This window comes from Mycteria americana, unplaced genomic scaffold, assembly GCF_035582795.1.
Source record: "Mycteria americana isolate JAX WOST 10 ecotype Jacksonville Zoo and Gardens unplaced genomic scaffold, USCA_MyAme_1.0 Scaffold_263, whole genome shotgun sequence".
Classification (NCBI taxonomy): Eukaryota; Metazoa; Chordata; class Aves; order Ciconiiformes; family Ciconiidae; genus Mycteria; species Mycteria americana.
The window spans coordinates 734-25,970 of NW_027445602.1; the positions used below are offsets into that span (position 1 = coordinate 734).

General features: G+C 63.9%; 1 protein-coding gene across 1 annotated transcript; it reads right to left on the reverse strand.

The window, feature by feature from the left end:
* Positions 1–671: 671 nt before the first annotated feature.
* HUWE1 (HECT, UBA and WWE domain containing E3 ubiquitin protein ligase 1) lies at positions 672–24,950 on the reverse strand (the record flags this gene model as incomplete). The annotated part of the gene is given in 24 exon segments (XM_075489671.1): positions 672–739; positions 741–901; positions 2,047–2,218; positions 3,642–3,775; positions 3,910–4,008; positions 4,117–4,192; positions 4,286–4,431; positions 4,910–5,076; positions 6,599–6,778; positions 8,434–8,645; positions 10,383–10,591; positions 12,946–13,012; positions 13,135–13,277; positions 14,699–14,866; positions 17,789–17,984; positions 19,235–19,623; positions 20,121–20,271; positions 20,369–20,545; positions 21,579–21,660; positions 21,762–21,889; positions 22,783–22,935; positions 23,021–23,290; positions 24,628–24,723; positions 24,828–24,950. Coding segments are annotated over 24 exon segments (3,767 nt in total), but the record flags the coding sequence as incomplete, so codon positions are not given.
* Positions 24,951–25,237: the final 287 nt, after the last annotated feature.

Here is a 25,237-nt window from a genome sequence, read left to right on the forward strand (position 1 = left end):
GGGGGGGACCCCAGGGAGGAGGGGGACATGGCACTGGGAAGGAGGGGGACATCAGGGAGGAGGGGGACATGGGGACCAGGGAGGAGGGGGACAGAGGGGGGGACCCCAGGGAGGAGGGGGACATGGGGACCAGGGAGGAGGGGGACATCGGGGGGGACCCCAGGGAGGAGGGGGACATGGCACTGGGAAGGAGGGGGACATGGGGGGGGACCCCAGGGAGGAGGGGGACATGGGACTGGGAAGGAGGGGGACATCAGGGGGGGACCCCAGGGAGGAGGGGGACATGGGGACCAGGGAGGAGGGGGACACAGGGGGGGACCCCAGGGAGGAGGGGGACATCGGGGGGGGACCCCAGGGAGGAAGGGGACATGGCACTGGGAAAGAGGGGGACATCAGGGAGGAAGGGGACATGGGGACCAGGGAGGAGGGGGACATCAGGGGGGGACCCCAGGGAGGAGGGGGGACACAGGGGGACATGGGTGCCCCAGGGAGGTCCGGGGAGGGGGGGGGGTCCCTGGGGGGCCAAGGGGGTGACACGGAGGTCCAAGGCGGAGACGAGAGGGGACATCGAGGGATGACTTAGGGGACGCCGAAGCACATACGGGGGACGATGGAGCGCTGGGGGGGTCTGGGGGGGGTCCCGGGGGGGTTTGGAGGGGGTCGTTACTCACCGCTGGAGGATGAGGGGCGGGTTGGGCTGCCGAGCGCCGGGGTAGTGGACGTGGATGGTGTGGCCGGCGGTTGGCGGTGAGCTGCCGCAGGGTGCGCTGGCTGCGCCCCAAACCTTGGGCCAGGCGGGTGGTGGCGGCTCCGGTCCCCAAACCCAAGGAGCCGTGATCGGCGTGACGGACCAGGAGCGGGTGGCTGGCCGGGATGTTCCCGGGGGACGGGGGGATGTCGGCTGAAAGGGGGGTGCAAAAATGGGGTGTCAAGGTTGGCAGGGGGGGGGGAGGGGGGGGAGAACCTTCCTGATACCCCCGTAACGGTGTGACGCACAGGGAGGGGAGAAATTGGGGTGTCAGGGGGTGAACCCTGTCTTAACCCCCCACCGAGGCTGCGGGGAGGTGACAAATTGGGGTGTCAGGGGGTGAACCCTGTCTTAACCCCCCCACCGAGGCTGCGGGGAGGTGACAAATTGGGGTGTCAGGGGGTGAATTCCTTCTTAACCCCCCCCCCCCCCCCCCCCCAAGGTCATGGGGAGATGAAGAATTGGGGTGCTGGGGGGGGTGAACCCCTTCTTAACCTCCCCAAAAACCCCTGGGAGACAAAGAATTGGGGTGCTGGGGGGGTGAACCCCTTCCTGACCCTCTACCCAAGACCATGGGGAGATGAAGAATTGGGGTGCTGAGGGGGTGAACCCCTTCTTAACCCCCCCCCCAAATCCATGACCCCATGGGGAGATGAAGAATTGGGGTGCTGGGGGGGTGAACCCCTTCCTGACCCCCCCCTAAAGCCATGGGGAGATGAAGAATTGGGGTGTCAGGGGGTGAACCCCTTCCTGACCCCCCCCCCCCAAAGCCATGGGGAGACAAAGAATTGGGGTGTCAGGGGGTGAACCCCTTCTTAACCCCCCCCAAATCCATGACCCCATTGGGAGATGAAGAATTGGGGTGCTGGGGGGGTGAACCCCTTCTTAACCCCCCCCAAATCCATGACCCCATGGGGAGATGAAGAATTGGGGTGCTGGGGGGGGGTGAACCCCTTCTTAACCCCCCCCAAGGTCATGGGGAGATGAAGAATTGGGGTGCTGGAGGGGTGAACCCCTTCCTGACCCCCCGCCCAAGACCATGGGAAGATGAAGAATTGGGGTGCTGGGGGGGTGAACCCCTTCTTAACCCCCCCGCACCCCAAGCCCGGGGGGAGGTGACAATTTGGGGTGTCAAGGGGGTGAACCCCACCTTCCCCCCCCCCCCCCCCCCCAGGGAGACGGCAACACCACGGCTCACCCCCCCTCTCCCCAGCCCGTGGGGCGAGGGGGGAGCCCCGTGACCCCCCCAAATCGCTGTGTCCCCCCCTTTTTTTGCCCCCCATCCCCCCAGTCCGTACTGGGGCTGGAGAACATGTTGTCAAACTCGATGATGAGGTCATCGTCGCGGTCGAAGCGCTCGAAGCGGACGAGGGGGGAGGCGTTCATGTCGGGGTAATCTTCGTCCAGCTCCATCTCTGAGCCGTCATCGTCGTCCTCCTCTTCCTCGCCTTCCTCCCCTTCCTCGTCGTCCTGAGGGGAAGAATCCCCGGGGCGGGGGACACACGGTCAGCGGGCACCCCCTGACCTGAAAAGGGGGGAGCCTGACCCAAAACAGGGGCACCCCGACCCCAAATGGCACCCTCTGATCCAAAACAGGGGGACCCCGACCCCAAAACGGGGCACCGTGACCCCAAATGGTTCCCTCTGACCCAAAATAGGGGCACCCCGACCCCAAAATGGGGTACCCCAACCCCAAATGGCACCCTCTGACCCAAAATAGGGGCACCCCGACCCCAAAACGGGGCACCCCAACCCCAAAAGGCACCCTCTGACCCAAAATAGGGGCACCCTGACCCCAAAATGGGGCACCCTGACCCCAAGCAACACCCTCTGACCCAAAATAGGGGCACCCCAACCCCAAAAGGCACCCTCTGATCCAAAACAGGGGGACCCCAACCCCAAAATGGGGCACCCCAACCCCAAAAGGCACCCTCTGATCCAAAAGAGGGGCACCCTGACCCCGAAATGGCACCCTCTGACCCAAAATAGGGGCACCCCAACCCCAAAACGGGGCACCCTGACCCCAAATGGCACCCTCTGACCCAAAATGGGGGCACCCTGACCCCAAAATGGGGCACCCTGACCCCAAGCGACACCCTCTGACCCAAAATAGGGGCACCCCAACCCCAAAAGGCACCCTCTGATCCAAAACAGGGGGACCCCAACCCCAAAATGGGGCACCCCAACCCCAAAAGGCACCCTCTGATCCAAAAGAGGGGCACCCTGACCCCGAAACGGGGCACCCCGACCCAAAATGGGGGCACCCCGACCCCAAATGGCACCCTCTGACCCAAAATAGGGGCACCCCGACCCCAAAAGGCACCCTCTGACCCAAAATAGGAGCACCCTGACCCCAAATGGCACCCTCTGATCCAAAACAGGGGGACCCCGACCCCAAAATGGGGCACCCTGACCCCAAGTGACACCCTCTGACCCAAAATAGGGGCACCCCGACCCCAAAATGGGGCACCCCAACCCCAAAAAGCACCCTCTGATCCAAAAGAGGGGCACCCTGACCCCGAAACGGGGCACCCCGACCCAAAATGGGGGCACCCCGACCCCAAATGGCACCCTCTGACCCAAAATGGGGGCACCCTGACCCCAAAATGGGGCACCCTGACCCCAAAATGGCACCCTCTGACCCAAAATGGGGGCACCCTGACCCCAAAATGGGGCACCCTGACCCCAAAATGGGGCACCCTCTGACCCAAAATAGGGGCACCCCGACCCCGAAACGGGGCACCCTGACCCCAAAAAGCACCCTCTGACCCAAAATAGGAGCACCCTGACCCCAAATAGGGGCACCCTCTGACCCAAAACAGGGGCACCCCAACCCAAAACAGGGGCCCCGTTGCACCCCAACAGCGAGGACCCCGGCGTCCGGGTCTCCCACCTGATCGTCCTCGTCTTCCTCCTCCTCCTCCTCCTCCTCGTCCTGGCTGTCGTCCTCGTCCTCGTTGCTGCCGCTGCTGTCTTCCTCCTGCGTGTGCTCTTCCTCGTCTTCGGGATCCAGGATGTTCATGGAATCTTGGGGAGGGTGGGGGGGGTAAGGTGGGATCTGGACATCCTCCTAAATCCCCTCCTGTCCCCCCAAACCCTCTCCTGAACCCCCAAAAATCTCGGGGGGGGGGGTGGGGGGGGTGTCCCCTCGAGACGCTCACCTTCCCGGTTAGCCTGCAGCGTGGAGGCTTGGCTGAGGTTGGAGGGAGCTTCGTCCATCAGCACGTCCTCCTGCGACTCGTCCTCGCCCGAGCGACTCACTTTTTTTGGGGGGGGGGGGGCGAAAAACGCCGTTAAGGGGCACCCCGATATTTTGGGGGGGGTCTCCGATAACCGGGGGGACCCCGGTTTTGGCGCGGGGGTCTCACCGATAATGGTGCTGTTGCCGGCGGCCCCGTCCCTCTCCAGCAGCTCGTCGATGAGATCCTCCAGCTCGTTTTCCACCTTTGGGGGGGGGGTTATTGTGGGGGGGGGGGGGTTAAGGGGTGCTGAGGGGTGGGATTTGGGGGTAGGTGGGATTTTGGGGGGGCCCCTCACCTGCATCTCCTGGGTGCTGAGCCCCTCGGGCTGCCCGGCCAGCACCACCGTGTCACCCTCGGCTTCCCCGTCCATGTCGCCGTCGGCCGCCTCTGCCTGCGCCGCCTCCGCGTCCTCCTCGGGGGGCTCGGGGTCCCCGGGGTCCCCTTTTTTTTTTTTTTGGGGGGGGGTTTAAGAGGGGGTGTCAGGGTGACGGGGTGGCCATGAGGAGGGGGTGGCCACAAGGAAGGGGACGGAGGGATGTGGGGACACAGGGGGTGACAAAGATTGGGGGGGGCGGGGGAGCAAGGCGGGCGGGGGGGCAGGGAAAATTGGGGGACACGACAGATGGGGGGGACATGGAGAAGATATGGGGGGCACGAGGGCACGAGGAAAACGGGGGGGGCACGAGGAAAACGGGGGGGGCACGAGGAAAACGGGGGGGGCACGAGGAAAACGGGGGGGGGCACGAGGAAAACGGGGGGACACAGGGGAGATGTGGGGGGACAGGAGAGAGATGGGGGCACGAGAGATTTGGGGGGGGGGCACAAGAGGAGATATGGGGGGGCACAAGAGGAGATATGGGGGGGCAGGGGTGTTGGGGGGACCCGGGGGAGGTTTGGGGGTTCCTGGGGGTGCGGGTACCTCCGTCGGGGGGTGCGGCTCCGGCCTCCCGTGCCCCCCCGGCCCCCTCTCCCTTGCTCTTGCTGGAGGAGCCCTTGGTGCCGAAGAGGCCGCTGGGCTGGTTGACGATGCGGGACAGCGTCTCCAGCGGCTTCAGCGCCGCGTTCACCGTGTTCGCCATGTTGGGGCTGCGGCGGAGGGGCGTCGGGTGGGACCCCGGTGTCCAGGAGACCCCCACGTCCCCCCAAGACCCACCACAACCCTCCAAGTCCCTCAAGAGCCACCATGAACCCCACAACACCTCAAGACCCACCATGACCCCTCAAGACCCTCCACATCCCCCCTAGACCCACCACAACCCTCCAAGACCCTCAAGACCCCCCATGAACCCCACAACACCTCAAGACCCCCCACGACCCCTCAAGACCCCCACAACACCTCCAGAGCCCCCATGTCCCCCCAAGACCCACCACAACCCTCCAAGTCCCTCAAGACCCACCATGAACCCCACAACATCTCAAGACCCACCATGACCCCTCAAGACCCCTCATGTCCCCCCAAGACCCACCACAACCCTCTAAGACCCTCAAGATCCACCATGAACCCCACAATACCTCAAGACCCCTCACAACCCCTCAAGACCCCCCACGTCCCCCCAAGACCCACCACAACCCTCCAAGACCCTCAAGACCCACCATGAACCCCCATGACCCCTCAAGACCCCCCACGATCCACCATGACCCCCACAACACCTCAAGACCGACCATGACCCCCCACTACACCTCAAGACCCACCAAGATCCTCAAGACCCACCACAACACCTCAAAACCCACTACGACCCCCCCCAAGACCCCCCACAACCCTCAAGACCTCCACTGCACCTCAAGACTACCCACGACCCCTCAAGACCCACCGCAACCCCCCCAAGACCCCTCAAGACCCCCACGATCCCTCCAAGACCCACCACGACCCCCCCCAAGACTCACCACAACCCTCAATACCCCCAAGATCCCTCCAAGACCCCCCAAGACCCACCACGACCCTCAAGACCACCATGACCCCTCAAGACCCACCACGACCCCCCCCAAGACCCCTCAAGACCCACCACGACACCTCAAGAACCCCCAAGTCCCACCACCATCCCTCAAGACCCTCAAGATCCACCGAGACCCCTCAAGACCCCCACGATCCCTCCAAGACCCACCATGACCCCCCCCAAGACTCACCACAACCCTCAATACCCCCAAGATCCCTCCAAGACCCCCCAAGACCCACCACGACCCTCAAGACCACCATGACCCCTCAAGACCCACCACGACCCCCCCCAAGACCCCTCAGGACCCACCACGACACCTCAAGAACCCCCAAGTCCCACCACCATCCCTCAAGACCCTCAAGATCCACCAAGACCCCTCAAGACCCCCACGATCCCTCCAAGACCCACCACGACCCCCCCAAGACTCACCACAACCCTCAATACCCCCAAGATCCCTCCAAGACCCCCCAAGACCCACCACGACCTTCAAGACCACCATGACCCCTCAAGACCCACCACGACCCCCCCCAAGACCCCTCAAGACCCACCACGACACCTCAAGAACCCCCAAGTCCCACCACCATCCCTCAAGACCCTCAAGATCCACCAAAACCCCTCAAGATCCACCAAGACCCCCGCTAAGAGTGGACCCAGGTGTCCGGGTGGGGTCATACCTGGAGAGGTCGAGGCTGTGAGGGACCCTCGCCAGGTCGTTGACCAAGCCCTTCTTGAGGAAGAGGCGGATGATGTTGTTCATGCCGTTGTGTTGGGTCTTGGTGGCGCTGCTGTAGAAGCTGGAGGTGGAGGGGCAGGACTCCATGATGGTGCTGATGATGCACATGACGGCTTGGAGCCTGCGGTGGGGATGAGGGAACGTGTCACACACCGTGGGGATGCGACACCCCCACGGAGATCATATCACCCCCACGGAGAAGACATCGACCCCGTGGAGGACACGTCAACCCCGTGGAGGACACATCAAAGCCATGGAGGACACATCAAAGCCATGGAGGACAACACCCCCACAAAGGACCTGTCAACCCCACGGAGGTCACGTCAACCACTGTGGAGAATGTGACACCCCCATGAAGGACGTGCCAACCCCATGAATGATGCGTCACCCCCACGAAGGACCTGCCAACTTGGTGGAGGACATGCCACCCCGTGGAGAACATGTCACCTCCATGAGGAACCTATCAACCCTGTGGAGGACATCTCAACCCCCGTGGAGAACGTGCTACCCCTGTGGAGATCACATCACCCACATGGAAGACATCTCAACCTCATGAGGGACATCTCATCCCCATGGAGGACATCTCACCCCCATGAGGGACATCTCGACCCCACGAGGGACATCTCGACCCCGTGGAGAACACCTCAACCTCACGAGTGACATCTCAACCCTGTGGAGGACATCTCGACCCCAAGAGGGACATCTCAACCCCATGGAGGACACCTCAACCCCACGAGTGACATCTCAACCCCACATGGAGGACATCTCAACCCCGTGGAGGACACCTCAACCCCACAGAGGACCCGTCAACCCCACGGAGGTCACGTCAACCACTGTGGAGAATGTGACACCCCCATGAAGGACGTGCCAACCCCATGAATGATGCGTCACCCCCACGAAGGACCTGCCAACTTGGTGGAGGACATGCCACCCCGTGGAGAACATGTCACCTCCATGAGGAACCTATCAACCCTGTGGAGGACATCTCAACCCCCGTGGAGAACGTGCTACCCCTGTGGAGATCATATCACCCACGTGGAAGACATCTCAACCTCATGAGGGACATCTCATCCCCATGGAGGACATCTCACCCCCATGAGGGACATCTCGACCCCACGAGGGACATCTCGACCCCGTGGAGAACACCTCAACCTCACGAGTGACATCTCAACCCTGTGGAGGACATCTCGACCCCAAGAGGGACATCTCAACCCCGTGGAGGACACCCCAACCCCACGAGTGACATCTCAACCCCACAAGGGACATCTCACCCACGTGGAGGACATCTCGACCCCACGAGGGACATCTCGACCCCATGGAGGACACCTCAACCCCCGTGGAGAACGTGCTACCCTTGTGGAGATCACATCACCCCCATGGAAGACATGTCAACCTCATGAGGGACATCTCATCCCCATGGAGGACATCTCACCCCCATGAGGGACATCTCGACCCCACGAGGGACATCTCGAGCCTGTGGAGAACATCTCGCCCCCCACGAGTGACATCTCGACCCTGTGGAGGACATCTCGACCCCAAGAGGGACATCTCAACCCTATGGAGGACACCTCAACCCCACGAGTGACATCTCAACCCCGTAGAGGACAACTCAATCCCACAAGGGACATCTCACCCCCGTGGAGGACATCTCGACCCCACGAGGGACACCTCAACCCCGTAGAGGACACACCAACCCCGGAACTGCGTGGCCACAAGCGCGCTGGTGGCCGGGGTGGCCCTGGGATAACACCGCGGTGTCCCCATGGTGTCCCCTACCTGGCGTGCTTCTCGGTACTCTCGGCCATGGCCAGCGCCCGTCCCAGGGCCGCCTTCACCTCGTTGACCAGAGCCACCTGGGCGTCGGTGCCGCTGCCCGCCGCTGCCAGGCTGGCCAGGAAGAGCCGGGCCAGCGCCGGCGTGTCCTTGTCCTCGGCGTTCTGCGTGTGGGGCAGGAGGTGGTCCAGGACGAAGGCCAGCACGCTACAGTCCTGTGGGGAATTGGGGGGAGGGGGTCAGACACCCCAAAAAACCTCCCCTCGGGGTTTGGAGGGGGTGGGACCCCCCAACTCGTCCCGTCCCCGAGGTGTGGGGGGAGCCTGGGGACGCTGGGAGCTGGGTGACAAAGGGGGACCTGGTGTGGGGTGACAAGGGAAGATGGGGTGTGGGGTGACAGGACACCTTGATGAGCGTGGTGATGGGGACCCCGGTGTCGGGGGGTACAGGGGAACCTTCTATACGGGGTGACAGGGGACACCAGTGTGTGGGGTGACAGGGACCCGGGTGTCTGGGGGTACAGGGGAACCTTCTATATGGGGTGACAGGGGACCCCAGAGTGTGGGGTGACAGGGACCCGGGTGACTGGGGGTACAGGGGAACCTTCTATACGGGGTGACAGGGACCCCAGGGTGTGGGGTGACAGGGACCCGGGTGTCTGGGGGTACAGGGGAACCTTCTATATGGGGTGACAGGGGACACCAGAACGTGGGTGACAGGGACCCTGCTGCGCGGGGTGACAGGGGACCCCAGGGCGTGGGGTGACAGGGACCCGGGTGTCTGGGGTGACAGGGACCCGGGCGTCTGGGGGTACAGGGGAACCTTCTATATGGGGTGACAGGGGACCCCAGAGCGTGGGTGACAGGGACCCGGGTGTCGGGGGGGACAGGGGAACCTTCTATATGGGGTGACAGGGGACCCCAGGGTGTGGGGTGACAGGGGAACCTTCTATACGGGGTGACAGGGGACCCCAGAGCATGGGGTGACAGGGACCTCGCTGCGTGGGGTGACAGGGGACCCCAGTGTGTGGGGTGACAGGGGAACCTTCTATACGGGGTGACAGGGGACCCCAGAGCGTGGGTGACAGGGGAACCTTCTATATGGGGTGACAGGGGACACCAGAGCGTGGGTGACAGGGACCCTGCTGTGTGGGGTGACAGGGACCCCAGAGTATGGGGTGACAGGGACTTGGGTGTCTGGGGGTACAGGGGAACCTTCTATATGGGGTGACAGGGGACCCCAGAGCGTGGGTGACAGGGACCCGGGTGTAGGGGGGTACAGGGGAACCTTCTATACGGGGTGACAGGGGACCCCAGAGCGTGGGTGACAGGGACCCGGGTGTCGGGGGGGACAGGGGAACCTTCTATATGGGGTGACAGGGGACACCAGAGCATGGGGTGACAGGGACTTGGGTGTCTGGGGGTACAGGGGAACCTTCTATATGGGGTGACAGGGACCCCAGGGTGTGGGGTGGCAGGGGAACCTTCTATATGGGGTGACAGGGGACCCCAGAGCGTGGGTGACAGGGACCCTGCTGTGTGGGGTGACAGGGGACCCCAGTGTGTGGGGTGACAGGGACCCGGGTGTCTGGGGTGACAGGGACCCGGGTGTCTGGGGGTACAGGGGAACCTTCTATATGGGGTGACAGGGGACACCAGAGCGTGGGTGACAGGGACCCGGGTGTCGGGGGGTACAGGGGAACCTTCTATATGGGGTGACAGGGGACCCCAGAGCATGGGGTGACAGGGACCCTGCTGTGTGGGGTGACAAGGGGACCCCACCGCGCGGGGCGACAAGGGGACCATCGCACAACACGACACCACCGCCCCGTCACCCGACAGCGTGACGGCAACGCCCCGCCGCCACAGACACCCCAAGGGCGGCCGTAGGGATACGGGAGGTGCCCTCGGGGACCCTCGGGGACAAAACGACGTCCCCGACTGTATCGTCACCTCCTTGATGAGCTCCGACTGTCCCACGGTGTAGCTGTAGTTGGCGATGAGGGTGGCGATGCCCACGTAGGAGCGCACCAGCTCGGCCAACAGCCGCAGGATGGTGGAGGTGGGCATGAGGGGCTTGGAGCCCTTGGCTCGTTGCCGCTCTTCCCCGCGTTCCCCGTCCTTCTCCTTCCGCCCCTCCCGGCCCTCCTCGGGGCTGGCTGCTGCGGGGAGGGGACGCGTTGGGGACGTTAAAGGTCTCGGGGACGTTAAAGGTCTCGGGGACGTCGAGGGGACGTTGGGGGACGGGGGTTCAGGGACGCGGAGGGGACGTTAAAGGTCTGCGGGATGTGGAAGGGACGGCGAGGGGACGGGGAGGAAGCGTTGGGGGGTGGGGACAGGGAGGGGACGTCGGGGGGCTCGGGGACGTGGAGGGGACGTTAAGGGGCTTGGGGACGTTAAGGGGCGCGGGGGCATGGAGGGATGTTGGGGGGCTCAGGGAGATGATGGGGATGTTAAAGGTCTTGGGGACACGGAGGGGACACTGAGGGGCTCAGGGAGGTGGGGGGGACGTTAGGGGGCTCGGTGACATGGAGGGGACATCAGGGGGCTCAGGGACATGGAGGTGACATTAAAGGTCTCGGGGACATGGAAGGGACACTGAGGAGCTCAGGGAGGTGGAGGGGACATCAGGGGGCTCAGGGACGTGGAGGTGACATTAAGGGGCTCAAGGACGTGGAGGGGACATTGGGGGGCTCAAGGACGTGGAGGGGACATTAAAGGTCTCGGGGACATGGAAGGGACATTGGGGGGCTCAAGGACGTGGAGGGGATGTTAGGGGGACATTAAAGGTCTTGGGGACGTGGAGGGGACATTACAGGTCACATGGAGGGGATGATAAAGGTCTTGGGGACGTGGAGGGGACACTGAGGAGCTCAGGGAGGTGGAGGGGACATTAGGGGGCTCAGGGACATGGAGGGGACATCAGGGGGCTCAGGGACATGGAGGTGACATTAAAGGCCTCAGGGACTTGGAAGGGACATTGGGGGGCTCAAGGATGTGGAGGGGACGTTAGGGGGACATTAAAGGTCTTGGGGACATGGAGGGGACACTGAGGAGCTCAGGGAGGTGGAGGGGACATCAGGGGGCTCAGGGACATGGAGGGGACATCAGGGGGCTCAGGGACATGGAGGGGACATTAAGGGGCTCAAGGACGTGGAGGGGACATTAAAGGTCTCGGGGACATGGAAGGGACATTGGGGGGCTCAAGGATGTGGAGGGGACGTTAGGGGGACATTAAAGGTCTTGGGGACGTGGAGGGGACATTACAGGTCACGTGGAGGGGATGATAAAGGTCTTGGGGACGTGGAGGGGACGCTGAGGAGCTCAGGGAGGTGGAGGGGACATTAGGGGGCTCGGTGACATGGAGGTGACATCAGGGGGCTCAGGGACGTGGAGGGGACATTAAAGGGGCTCCAGGATGCAGAGGGGACGTTAGGGGACTTGGGGATGCAGAGGGGACATTGGGGGGCTCAAGGACATGGAGGGGACGTTAAAGGTCTCGGGGATGCAGAGGGGACATTGGGGGACTCAAGGATGTGGAGGGGACGTTAGGGGGACATTAAAGGTCTTGGGGACGTGGAGGGGACACTGAGGAGCTCAGGGAGGTGGAGGGGACATTAGGGGGCTCAAGGACGTGGAGGGGACATCAGGGTGCTCAGGGACATGGAGGGGACATTGGGGGGCTCAAGGATGTGGAGGTGACATTAAAAGTCTCGGGGACATGGAAGGGACATTGGGGGGCTCAGGGACATGGAGGGGACATTAGGGGACTTGGGGATGCAGAGGGGACACTGGGGGGCTCAAGGACATGGAGGGGACATTAGGGGGACATTAGGGGGACATTAAAGGTCTTGGGGACGTGGAGGGGACGTTCGGGGGCTTGGGGAGATGACAGGGATGTTAAAAGGTCTTGGAGACACGGAGGTGACACTGAGGGGCTTGGGGACATGGAGGGGACGTTAAAGGGCTCGGGGATGTGGAGGGGACGTGGAGGGGACGTTAAAGGTCTCAAGGAGGTGGAGGGGACATTGGGGGCTTGAGGACATGGAGGGGACACTAAAGGTCTCAGGGACACGGGAGGGATGTGGGCGGCTTGGGGACACAGAGGTGACGGTGGGGGGACACTAAAGGTCTCGGGGACGTGGAAGGGACATCGGGGGCTCAGGGATGCGGAGGGGACATTAAAGGTCCCAAGGACACGGAGGGGACTTTAGGGCACTCAGGGACGTGGCGGGGAACGTTAGAGGACTTGGGGACACGGAGGGGACGCGGAGGGGACGCGGAGGGGACACTAAGTGGCTCAGGGAGGCGGAGGGGACATTAAAGGTCCCAAGGACACGGAGGGGACTTTAGGGCACTCAGGGACGCGGCGGGGAACGTTAGAGGACTTGGGGACGCGGAGGGGACGCGGAGGGGACACTAAGTGGCTCAGGGAGGCGGAGGGGACATTAGGGGGCTCGGGAATGTTGGGGGGACATCGAGGGGCAGAGGGAGGGGAGGGGGGGAACCCCGATACCTTCACCCTGGGGGGTTCCCGAGGGCGGCGTCTCCGCAGCGGCTCCGTCGGCAGCGAAGACCTGGGCCTGAGGGAGCCGAGGGGGTGGGACGTCAGAGCCGGGGGGGAGGGCAGGGGGGTGGGGGACACCCCCAAACCCACTCACCCCCCCCCCCGCCAGCCCCCCAAATCCCCAGCCCCCCCACTGACGTTGATGGCGAAGCCGGCGGGGGGGTCGAAGTCGCCGGGCTGGCGCGTCAGGCTGCGGTACTGCTGGTACATGTCGTCCCCGATGTCGGAGAGGAGCTGGCTGACCTCGCTGGGGGCCGCGCTTTTGGGGTCCCCCTTGTCACCTTTGGGGGGGGGCGGGAGGCACGTGTGAGGGGACAAACCCCCGTCCCCCCAAAAGAAAGGCTTTGAGGACACCCCCAAATTGCCTGGGGTCTGTGCCCCACGGGCGTTGCTGGGAATGGGGCACCCCGGTTCTAGATGGCACCCCACTTCTGGGGGGCACCCCGATTCTCCATGGCCCATGCGGGCACCCCAATTCCTCCCCCATGTGCACCCCATCCCCTGTGGGCACCCCATTTCTACCCCCCCCATATGCGCACCCCACTCCCTGGGGGCACCCCAATTCCCCCCCCCCATATAGGCACCCCAATTCTCCCCCCAGGCACCCCAATTCCTCCCTACCGTGCACCCCATCCCCTCTGGGCACCCCAATTCTCCCCCCCCCCCATATGGGCACCCCACTTCCTGGGGACACCCCAATTCTCCCACCCCCCCCTGTATGGGCACCCCAATTCTCCCCCCAGGCACCCCAATTCTCCCCCCCCATCTGGGCACCCCAATCCCCCCCCCCATGTGCACCCTACCTCATGGGCACCCCAAATCTCCCCCCCCACATGCACCCCAATTCTCCCTCCCCCCCATGCATCCCCCTCCCCATGGGACCCCCAATTTCCCCCCATGTGCACCCCAAGCCCTGGGGGCACCCCAATTCTTCCCTCCCTGTGCACCCCACCCCCTGGGAGCACCCCAATTTCCCCCCCCCAATTTGGGCACCCCCTTGGGCACCCCAATTCCCCCCCATGTGCACCCCACCCCCCCTGGGAGCACCCCAATTCTCCACCCCCCCACACTCCCCATGTGCACCCCACTCCCTGGGAGCACCCCAATTTCCCCCCCCTCCCTCCCCATGGGCACCCCAATTCCCCTAAATGCGCACCCCACCCTCTGGGGGCCCCCCAATTCTTCCCTCCCCGTGCACCCCCTTCCCCATGGGCACCCCAGTTCCCCCCCCATGTGCACCCCACCCTCTGGGGGCCCCCCAATTCTTCCCTCCACGTGCACCCCCTTCCCCACGGGCACCCCAATTCTCCCCCCATACGCATCCCACTAACATGGAAGCCCCCCAATTCCCCCCCCCATGTGCACCCCACCCTCTGGGGGCCCCCCAAATCTTCCCTCCACGTGCACCCCCTTCCCCATGGGCACCCCAATTCTCCCCCCATACGTATCCCACTAACACAGAAGCCCCCCAATTCCCCCCCCATGTGCACCCCACTCCCTGGGGGCACCCCAATTCTCCCCCCCTGTATTCCCCCCCCATACCCATCCCCTTCCCAACGCCCCCCCCCCCCCATCTTCCTCCTCCTCCTCCCCGCTGCCCCCCAAAACTCCCCGGAGAGGGCTGTAATCCCCCGAGGAGAGGGAGGGGTACCCAGTAGGGGGGGTCTAATTCCAAAGGGGGGACCCCCAAAATCACCCGTACCCTCTTCGGGCGCGTGGTAGGCGGCCAGGGCGTTGAGCATGTCGTAGATGACGTCCTTGATGGGGTCGGGGATAGCCGGCAGCGCCGCCGGCTTCACCGGCGTCGTCTTCACTAGCTGCACCGCGTTGGGACCCTTGATCCGCAGGTTCTCAAATTCGTCGTCCGAAGCTGTTGGGGGGGGGGGGGGGTGTGAAAAAAAAAAGGGGGTGTCAGGGAGGTGGGGATCCTGGGAGGCACCCCAGGGATGTGGGGGACCCCTGCATTGTCAGCCTGTACAGGGCTTGTGGGTGCCCGAGCCACGATAGCCCCATTTTGGGGCCCAGGGGACCTGTGGCACCCATATTTTTGGGTAAAGGGACCCCTGGGACCCCCAGTTTGGGGTCACGGGGACACCGGGACCCCCAAGTTGTCACCCCATATAGGGCTTGTGGGTGCTGCACTCGCGGGGACCCATGGGAGCCCCATTTCGGGGGCTAAAGGGACCCCCAGGGTCCCCATTCTGGGACCAGAGAGACCAGTGGGAGCCCTGGTTTGGGGGTAAAGACACCCCCAGGACCCCTATTTTGGGGTCACAGGGACCCGTGGGACCCCCGGGTTGGGGTTGTGGGGACCCATGGGACCCCCACGTTGTCAGCCTGTACAGGGCTTGTGGGTGCCCGAGCCACAATAGCCCCATTTTGGGGCCCAGGGGACCTGTGGCACCCATATTTTTGGGTAAAGGAACCCTAGGACTCCCATTTTGGGGCTAAAGGGACCCCTGGGACCCCCAGTTTGGGGTCACGGGGACACCGGGACCCCCAAGTTGTCACCCCATATAGGGCTTGTGGGTGCTGCACTCGCGGGGACCCATGGGAGCCCCATTTCGGGGGCTAAAGGGACCCCCAGGGTCCCCATTTTGGGGCCAGAGAGACCAGTGGGAGCCCTGGTTTGGGGGTAAAGACACCCCCAGGACCCCTATTTTGGGGTCACAGGGACCCGTGGGACCCCCGGTTTGGGGTTGTGGGGACCCATGGGACCCCCACGTTGTCAGCCTGTACAGGGCTTGTGGGTGCCCGAGCCACGATAGCCCCATTTTGGGGACAAAGGGACCTGTGGCACCCATATTTTTGGGTAAAGGGACCCCTGGGACCCCCAATTTGGGGTCACGGGGACACCGGGACCCCCAAGTTGTCACCCCATATAGGGCTTGTGGGTGCTGCACTCACGGGGACCCACGGGAGCCCCATTTTGGGGGCTAAAGGGACCCCCAGGGTCCCCATTCTGGGGCCAGAGAGACCAGGGGGAGCCCTGGTTTGGGGGTAAAGGGACCCCCACGACCCCTATTTTGGGGTCACAGGGACCTGTGGGACCCCCAGGTTGGGGTTGTGGGGACCCATGGGACCCCCACGTTGTCACCCTGTACAGGGCTTGTGGGTGCCCGAGCCACGATAGCCCCATTTTGGGGCCCAGGGGACCTGTGGCACCCATATTTTTGGGTAAAGGAACCCTAGGACTCCCATTTTGGGGCTAAAGGGACCCCTGGGACCCCCAATTTGGGGTCACAGGGACACCGGGACCCCCAAGTTGTCACCCCATATAGGGCTTGTGGGTGCTGCACTCACGGGGACCCACGGGAGCCCCATTTCGGGGCTAAAGGGACCCCTAGGGCACCCATTCTGGGGCCAGAGAGACCAGTGGGAGCCCTGGTTTGGGGGTAAAGGCACCCCCAGGACCCCTATTTTGGGGTCACAGGGACCCGTGGGACCCCCGGGTTGGGGTTGTGGGGACCCATGGGAACCCCACTTTGTCACCCTGTACAGGGTTTGTGGGTGCCCGAGCCACGATAGCCCCATTTTGGGGCCCAGGGGACCTGTGGCACCCATATTTTTGGGTAAAGGGACCCCTGGGACCCCCATTTTGGGGCTAAAGGGACCCCTGGGACCCCCAATTTGGGGTCACGGGGACACCAGGACCCCCAAGTTGTCACCCCATATAGGGCTTGTGGGTGCTGCACTCATGGGGACCCACGGGACCCCACTTCAGAGCTGTGGGGACTTAAGAGACCCCGTTTCGGAGCAGTAGCACCCATGGGAGTCACGGGGACCCCTGGGACCCCATTTTGAAGACGCAGGCACCCATGGGAGTCACAGAGACCCCTGGGACCCCCATTTCTGACCCACAGGCACCCATGGGAGCTGCAGGCACCCCCGAGACCCCCATTTTGGATCCACAGGCACCCACGGGAGCCACACGGAGCCCTGGGACCCCCATTTCTGACCCACAGGCATCCCTGAGACCCTATTTTAGAGCCACAGGCACCCATGGGACCCCGTTTTGGAACCACAGGCACCCATGGGACCCCATTTTGGAGCCACAGGCACGCATGGGACCCCATTTTGGAGCCACAGGCACGCATGGGACCCCATTTTTGAACCACAGGCACCCAAGGGACCCCATTTTGCAGCCGCAGGCACCCATGGGACCCCATTTTGAAGCCACAAGCCCCCATGGGACCCCATTTTGACGCCACAGGCACCCACGGGACCCCATTTTGAAGCCACAGGCACCCATGGGACCCCATTTTGGAACCACAAGCCCCCATGGGACCCCATTTATGAACCACAGGCACCCATGGGACCCCGTTTTGGAGCCACAAGCCCCCATGGGACCCCATTTTGAAGCCACAGGCACCCATGGGACCCCATTTTGGAGCCACAGGCACGCATGGGACCCCATTTTGGAACCACAGGCACCCAAGGGACCCCATTTTGCAGCCGCAGGCACCCATGGGACCCCATTTTGGAACCACAGGCACCCATGGGACCCCATTTATGAACCACAGGCACCCATGGGACCCCATTTTGAAGCCACAGGCACCCATGGGACCCCATTTTGAAGCCACAGGCACCCATGGGACCCCATTTTGGAACCACAGGCACCCATGGGTCCCCATTTTGCAGCCGCAGGCACCCCATGGGTCCCCATTTTGAAGCCACAGGCACCCATGGGACCCCATTTTGGAACCAAAAAACCCCCCAGGACCCCATTTTGGATCCCAGGGACTCCCCCGGGACCCCGCGCCCCCCCCCCAAAGCCCCCCCCGGGACTGACCGGTGCCGGATCCGCGGGGAGCGGGCAGGGCTATCCGGATACAGCCGGTGGCCACCTCGGTGAAGACGTGGGGGCTGCGGCAGGCGGCGGGACCCAACACCCGCAGGATGTAGTTGACTTCTCGGGATCCCAGGCTCCCCGAAACCACCCCCGAGGTGGTGCTGCCCGCTCCGCTGGTGGCCGCCGATCGCACCACCTGGGGGGAACCACCGCGTTGGGGGGGGGGGGGACACACACACGGGACATCGGGGGGACCCCCAGGCTGTCCCCTGCCCAGGGTGTTGGGGGGCTGGTCCTCCCCAAGAGCCCTGTACCCCCTCTGACCCCCCTCCTGCCTGAGCCCAGAGCCCTCTGATCCCCATCACCTCGTCCCCCAGTGTCCCCCAGACCCCCAATTCCCCCATCCCCTCGTCCCCCAGTGTCCCCCAGACCCCCAATTCCCCCATCCCCTCGTCCCCAGCGTCCCCCGGACCCCCAGTTCCCCCATCCCCTCGTCCCCAGCACCCCCAATTCCCCCATCCCCTCGTCCCCAGTGTCCCCCAGACCCCCAATTCCCCCATCCCCTCGTCCCCAGTGTCCCCCAGACCCCCAATTCCCCCATCCCCTCGCCCCCAGCATCCCCTCAACCCCCAATTCCCCCATCCCCTCATCCCCAGCATCCCCCGGACCCCCAATTCCCCCATCCCCTCGTCCCCAGCGTCCCCCGGACCCCCAAGTTCCCCCATCCCCTCGTCCCCAGCACCCCCAATTCCCCCATCCCCTCGTCCCCCAGACCCCCAGTTCCCCCATCCCCTCGTCCCCAGCGGCCCCCGGACCCCCAATTCCCCCATCCCCTCGTCCCCAGCACCCCCAGTTCCCCCATCCCCTCGTCCCCCAGCGTCCCCCGGACCCCCAGTTCCCCCATCCCCTCGTCCCCAGCACCCCCAATTCCCCCATCCCCTCGTCCCCCAGCGTCCCCCGGACCCCCAATTCCCCCATCCCCTCGTCCCTAGTGGCCCCCGGACCCCCAAGTTCCCCCATCCCCTCATCCCCAGCACCCCCAATTCCCCCATCCCCTGGTCCCCAGTGTCCCCCAGACCCCCAATTCCCCCATCCCCTCGTCCCCAGTGTCCCCCAGACCCCCAATTCCCCCATCCCCTCGCCCCCAGCATCCCCTCAACCCCCAATTCCCCCATCCCCTCATCCCCAGCATCCCCCGGACCCCCAATTCCCCCATCCCCTCGTCCCCAGCGTCCCCCAGACCCCCAGTTCCCCCATCCCCTTATCCCCAGCACCCCCAATTCCCCCATCCCCTCGTCCCCAGCGTCCCCCGGACCCCCAGTTCCCCCATCCCCTCGTCCCCAGCACCCCCAATTCCCCCATCCCCTCGTCCCCCAGCATCCCCCAGACCCCCAATTCCCCCATCCCCTCGTCCCCAGCCCCCCAGCCCTTCGTCCCCAAGCCCACCTTCTCCATGGTGTGCCGCAGGGTACAGGGATCCTCGATGATGTGCCGGAAGAGGAGGGTGACGAGCGGGGTGAATCCGGTGAAACCGGAGCTCTGGGTGAGCCCCAGGATGGTGCGGGTGCTGCGCAGCTCGGCGAAGAGCAGGGCGTGTTTGTGGTGCCGGGTGAGGCGAAGGCAGAGACGGAGGGTGGCGTGGAGGGTATCGGGGTCCACCGGTACCCCCAACATACTGACGCACGCTCGGAGAACCGCCGGCACCGCTTCTTCCGCCAGACCTCGCACCGGAGCTTCCGACCATCCCGAGGGATCCTCCGGGGAGGGGGAGGTGGAGGAGGGGGAGGATGAGGATGGGGCTGCCGAGGCTTCTTCCTCCGACGGCGGCTCTGGGGCTGTGGGGATGCGGGTTGTAGTGAGCCCCCCCCCCAAAAAAAACTGGCAACCCCCCTGTGGCCTCTCTGATCCCCCCCCAGCCCCAAATCCCCCCAATATTCCCCCTCAGAATTCCCCTCTCCGCCCCCCCCCCCCGAGTCCCACATCCCCCCCATCTCACCCGGTTCTGGGAGCGCAGGGACGTGGATCCCCCCCCCCAACAACCCGTCACCCCCCCAAGGCCTCTTGGGACCCCCCCCAAAGCCCCCAAATCCCCATATCCCCCCCACCACCACCACCGCCAGCTCCCCCCAATCCCCGTATCCCCCAGCTTTAGGGGCACAGGTCACCCCCCCAACAACGTGACAACCCCCAAATCCCCCCCTCCCAACCCCAAATTCCCCCTCCAATCCCCACATCACCCCCTACCCCCAAACCCCGCATCTCCCCATGTTCCCCGCTCCCCCAAAGACCCCCCCCCCCCCCCCCAAATCCCTATAGCCCCCCCTCTCCATACCGGGGGGCTCCTCCTTGCCCCTTCCCTCCGGATCCCGTCCTTCCTCGCTCGCCCGCTCGCCTTCAGCGCCGTCCTTCCCTCCCTTGCCGGATCGAGGAGCTCGCAGCAGCGTCAGCATCACCGGCCGCCTGTTCCCCGTCTCCTCGTTCACCTGGACAACACCCGGGTGACGATAAGGGGGCGTCCGTCCGTCCATCCGTCCGTCCCCATCCTTCCCCGCCTCGTCGAGGTGACGGCGACGCCGATACCTGCACCATGGTGGTGAACTGGACGGTGTAGCGGCGGCGGCCGGCGGTGAAGCGGACGCTGGTCTCGCCGGCGCGCCACGCGGCGTCGATGGTGCTGTTGTTGCTGGCGCTGTAGCTGCACCAGCGACCCGAGCGGTCGTCGAACCAGCGCCAGTTGTTCCCAGTTGCCTGGAGATACTGGGAGGGGATAACAAGGGGAAAGGGGGGGGAGGGACGGGACGACACACTCAGCAGCGTGTACCCCCCCCCCCAACTTGTGTCCCCTCGGCCACTCCGGATGCCACCACGTGCTGTGTCCGGCCACGGAGCCGTGGGGTCTGCTTGTCACCGTCCCCAGGAGCCCGTGACACCCCAGGACCTCCTATGTCCCCCCCCCAGGACCCCATGTGTCCCCCCCATGATCCCCTATTCCTCCCCATAACCCCATGTCGTCCCCCCCCCAAGACCTCACGTGACGCCCCCAGGACCCCACACGTCCCCACGCCAGGACCCCACGTGTGTCCCCACAACCACGTGTCCCTTTGCCAGGACCCCGTGTGTCCCCCCAGGCTCCCCATGTCCCCCCCCAGGACTCCATAACCCCTCCCCAGGACCCCATGTGTCCCCCCAAGCCCCCCATAACCCCTCCCCAGGACCACATGTGTCCCCCCAGAACCCCTCCCCCAGGACCCCATGTGTCCCCCCAAGCCCCCCACATCCCCCCCTGGACCCCATAACCCCTCCCCAGGACCCCATGTGTCCCCCCAAGCCCCCCATGTCCCCCCCTGGACCCCAGAACCCCTCCCCAGGACCCCATGTGTCCCCCCAAGCCCCCCACATCCCCCCCTGGACCCCATAACCCCTCCCCAGGACCCCATGTGTCCCCCCAGAACCTCTCCCCAGGACCCCATGTGTCCCCCCAAGCCCCCCATGTCCCCCCCTGGACCCCATGTGTCCCCCCAAGCCCCCCATGTGTCCCCCGGACCCCATAACCCCTCCCCCAGGACCCCATGTGTCCCCCCCAAGCCCCCCATGTCCCCCCTCAGGACCCCAGAACCCCTCCCAGTGTCCCCCTCCCAACCCCATGCGTCCCCCCATGACCCCATCCGTGTCCCCCCAGGACCCCGTGTCCCCCCCCACGACCCCATATCCCTCTCAGGATGCCCCATCCCCGTTCCAGACCCCCGGTGTCCCCCCCCAAGCCCCCCAAGTCCCCCCCCAAGACCCCCACCTTATTCATCTGAGCCCTACGCTTGGACGAGACAGCCGTCTTCTCGTAGAAATCGATAAGCAGCAAAACCGGGGTGATCCACCTTTTCGGGGGACGCAGACAAATACATCAATGAAAGAGGGTCACGGGGGGGCGGGGGGGTGCCGGGGGGGGGGTTTTGGGGGGGCCGTCCCCCTTCCTTACTTGGGGGTCTGCACCTCCTTGTGCTCCTTGGCGGCTTGCAGGCAGGGCTGCACCACTTCCAGCAGCTTGATGAGGACGTCCAGCACGCAGCTCGATTCCACCACCCGGGCGCAGGGCAGCTTCAGCTCCTACGTGGGGGGGGGGGGGGTCACCCAAGTGTCCTGGGGGTCAGGGACACCCCAAAAATCCCCAAACCCCCCTAACCTCCCCGCAAAACCCCCTAACCTCTCCCCAGAAACCCCAAAACCCCCCTAACCTCCCCTCAGAAACCCCCAAACCCCCCTAACCTCCCCCCAGAAACCCCAAACCCCCCTAACCTCCCCTCAGAAACCCCCAAACCCCCCTAACCTCCCCCCAAACCCCCCTAACCCCCCTAACCTCCCCCCAGAAACCCCCAAACTCCCCTAACCTCCCCCAGAAACCCCCAAACCCCCCTAACCTCCCCCCAAACCCCCCTAACCTCCCCCCCAAAACCCCAAACCCCCCCAACCTCCCCCCCAAACCCCCCTAACCTCCCCCCAGAAACCCCAAAACCCCCCTAACCTCCCCCCAAACCCCCCTAACCTCCCCCAGAAACCCCCAAACCCCCCTAACCTCCCCCCAAACCCCCCTAACCTCCCCCAGAAACCCCAAAACACCCCTAACCTCTCCCCAGAAACCCCAAAACCCCCCTAACCTCCCCCCAAACCCCTCTAACCTGCCCCCAGAAACCCCAAAACCCCCCTAACCTCCCCTCAGAAACCCCAAACCCCCCTAACCTCCCCCTAAGCCCCCCAACCTCCCCCCAAAAACCCCAAAACCCCCCTAACCTCCCCCCCAAACCCCCAAACCTCCCCCCCAAAACCCCAAACCACCCCCCAAACTTGCACGCTTCGACCCAAAGAATGAGATTTCAGAGCCAAAAAAAAAAAAATAGCGTTAGGAGAACACCAGGAATATTAAGGTGAGGATACAAAAAAAAAAAAAAAAAAAAAAAAAAAAGACCCCCTCCAAATATTTTGGGGTCCCCCCATCGTCTTACCTCGAAGAGGAGAGTGAGGAGAAGGATACGAGTAGCCAAATTAGAAGCTTGAGGCAAAGTCGCCATTTGACTGATCCATTCCGACACCGTTTTGGTGTCGCTGGTAGTGAGGGGCAACGCCGCCTTGATGAGGACGTCGGCCGCTTCCCAAACCTAAATTTCGGGGTGTCAGGGGGGATCACCCAAATATCGGAGTGACCGTAAGGGGGGGAGAGGGGGGGAAATCCTTTATTTTTACCTGTTTGACCACTTGCTTAAGAACGGAATCGCGATAAGCGGCCCCGTTGCGTTTAACGGCCGTCATGATGAGGTCGCAGACGCGGTAGACGGTGTCGGGGAGTTCATCCAGGAGTTGGGAACAACCGGGAAGCATGGAGTCGGTGAAAGCCAAAAGCTCGGCCGCTTCCAAAGGTTCGGCCCCTTCGAATTTCTCCAGGCATTTGGCTTCTTCTTCTTCTTGGCGTTCGCGGGCACGGCGTTCTTCTTCTTCTTTGCGGCAGGCTGCCTCCTGCGGCCAAGAAGGGGGGAGAAATGGGGTCGGAGAGGGGAGAAATGGGGTCCGAGAGGGGAGAAATGGGGTCCGAGAGGGGAGAAATGGGGCTCAGGGAGGCATAAAGTGGAGTCACAGTGAAAAAAAAGGGTTGGGGGGCACGAAATGGGGTTGGTGGGGCAAAAAATGGGGTCGGGTGGGGCGAGAAACGGGGTGGCGGGGTGAGAAATGGGGTCAGAGAGAGAGAAAAGGGGTTGGGGGGGCACAAAATGGGGTCCGGGGGGCACAAAATGGGGTCCCAGAGTGAAAAAAGGGGTCAGAGGAACACAAAACGGGGTCCAGACAACGTGAAATGGGGTCCAGGGGGCATAAAATAGCGTAGCAGGATAAGAAATGGGGTTGGGGGGCACAAAACGGAGTCGGAGCGATGTGAAATGGGGTCGGAGAAACGTGAAACGGGGTCCGGGGGGGCATAAAATGGAGTCACAGAGTGAGAAAAGGGGTCGGAGGGGCACGAAATGGGATCACGGGGTGAGAAAAGGGGTCAAGGGGGCACAAAACAGGGTTGGGGGGCATGAAACAGGGTCATAGGGTGAGAAATAGACTCCAGGCAGCACAAAATGGGAGTCACGGAGTGAGAAAATGGGTTGGAAAACCATGGAATAGGGTCCAGGGGGCATAAAATGGAGACACAGGATAAGAAAAGGGGTGGGGGGGCATGAAACGGGGTCCAGGGGGCACGAAACGGGGCCCAGGGGGCACAAAATGGGGTCGGTGGGGTGAGAAATAGGGTTCGGGGGCACAAAATGGAGTCACAGAGTAAGAAAAGGGGTTGGGGGGTGTGAAATGGGGTCAGTAGGGCACAAAACAGGGCCGGGGGGGGAAGAAACATGGTCAAAGGATGAGAAATGGGGTCGGGGGGGTGTAAAATGGGGTTCAGGGAGTGAGAAAAGGGTCACAAGGGGAGAAATGGGGGGGGGGAGGCACAAAAGGGGGTGATGGGGCAAGAAATGGGACCGTAAGGCAAGAAAAGGGGTTGGTGGGGACACAAAACGGGGTGCAGGGAGTGAGAAAAGGTGTGGGGGGGGGTCACAAAATGGGGTCCGGGGGCAAGAAAGGGGGTACAGGGTGAGAAATGGGATCGGGGGGGTGCGAAACGGGGTCGGGGGGGTGCGAAACGGGGTCGGGGGGGTGCGAAACAGGACTGAGAGATCACGAGACAAACTCGAGGGGTGCAAAACAGGGTGGGGTGGGGGGAAACGGGGTGTGGGGGGGTGGGGGGGCACAAAATGGGGCTGGGGGATGCGGGGCTCTTATCCTAAACCCCCTGTCACCCCCCCCGTGTCCCCCGATACCTCGGGGGACTCTGCCCGCTGGTCCATGGGGATGTCCTGGCCCAAGGACATGGCGATGGCGCGCATCATCTGGTCCTCCTCCGACATGCTCAAGTCCTGGGGAAAGGGGCGGGGGGGGGTCAGAGGCGAGGTGAGGGGCTGGGGAAGGAGCGGGAGATTTTGGGGGGCTCCCCCCCTACCTCTCTGCACCCCGTTCTTACCCGTACCACACCCCCCATGAGAGGAGGAGGGTGGGTGAGGAGGTATTCGGTCGCTTGCTCCATGGTGTTGGTGTTGAGCAGGGCCTCCATGGCGTGCTCCCGGGAGAAGCCCATGTCCATCAGCTGCAGAAAAGAGGGGGACGGAGAGGGATTAGGGGGGGCAAGAAGGGGGTTTGGGGGGCAAGAAGGGGGTTTGGGGGAGCCAGAGGAGGTTTGAGGGAACCACAAAGGGGTTTGGGGGGGGAAGAAGAGGATTGGGGGGGGACAAGGAGGAGTTGGGGGGGTATCAGGAGAGATTTGGGGGAGATCAGGAGAGAGTTGGGGGAGACCAGGAGAGAGTTGGGGGAGACCAGGAGGCGTTTGGGGGGGACAAGAAAGAATTTGGGGTGACCAGAAGAGAATCAGGGGAA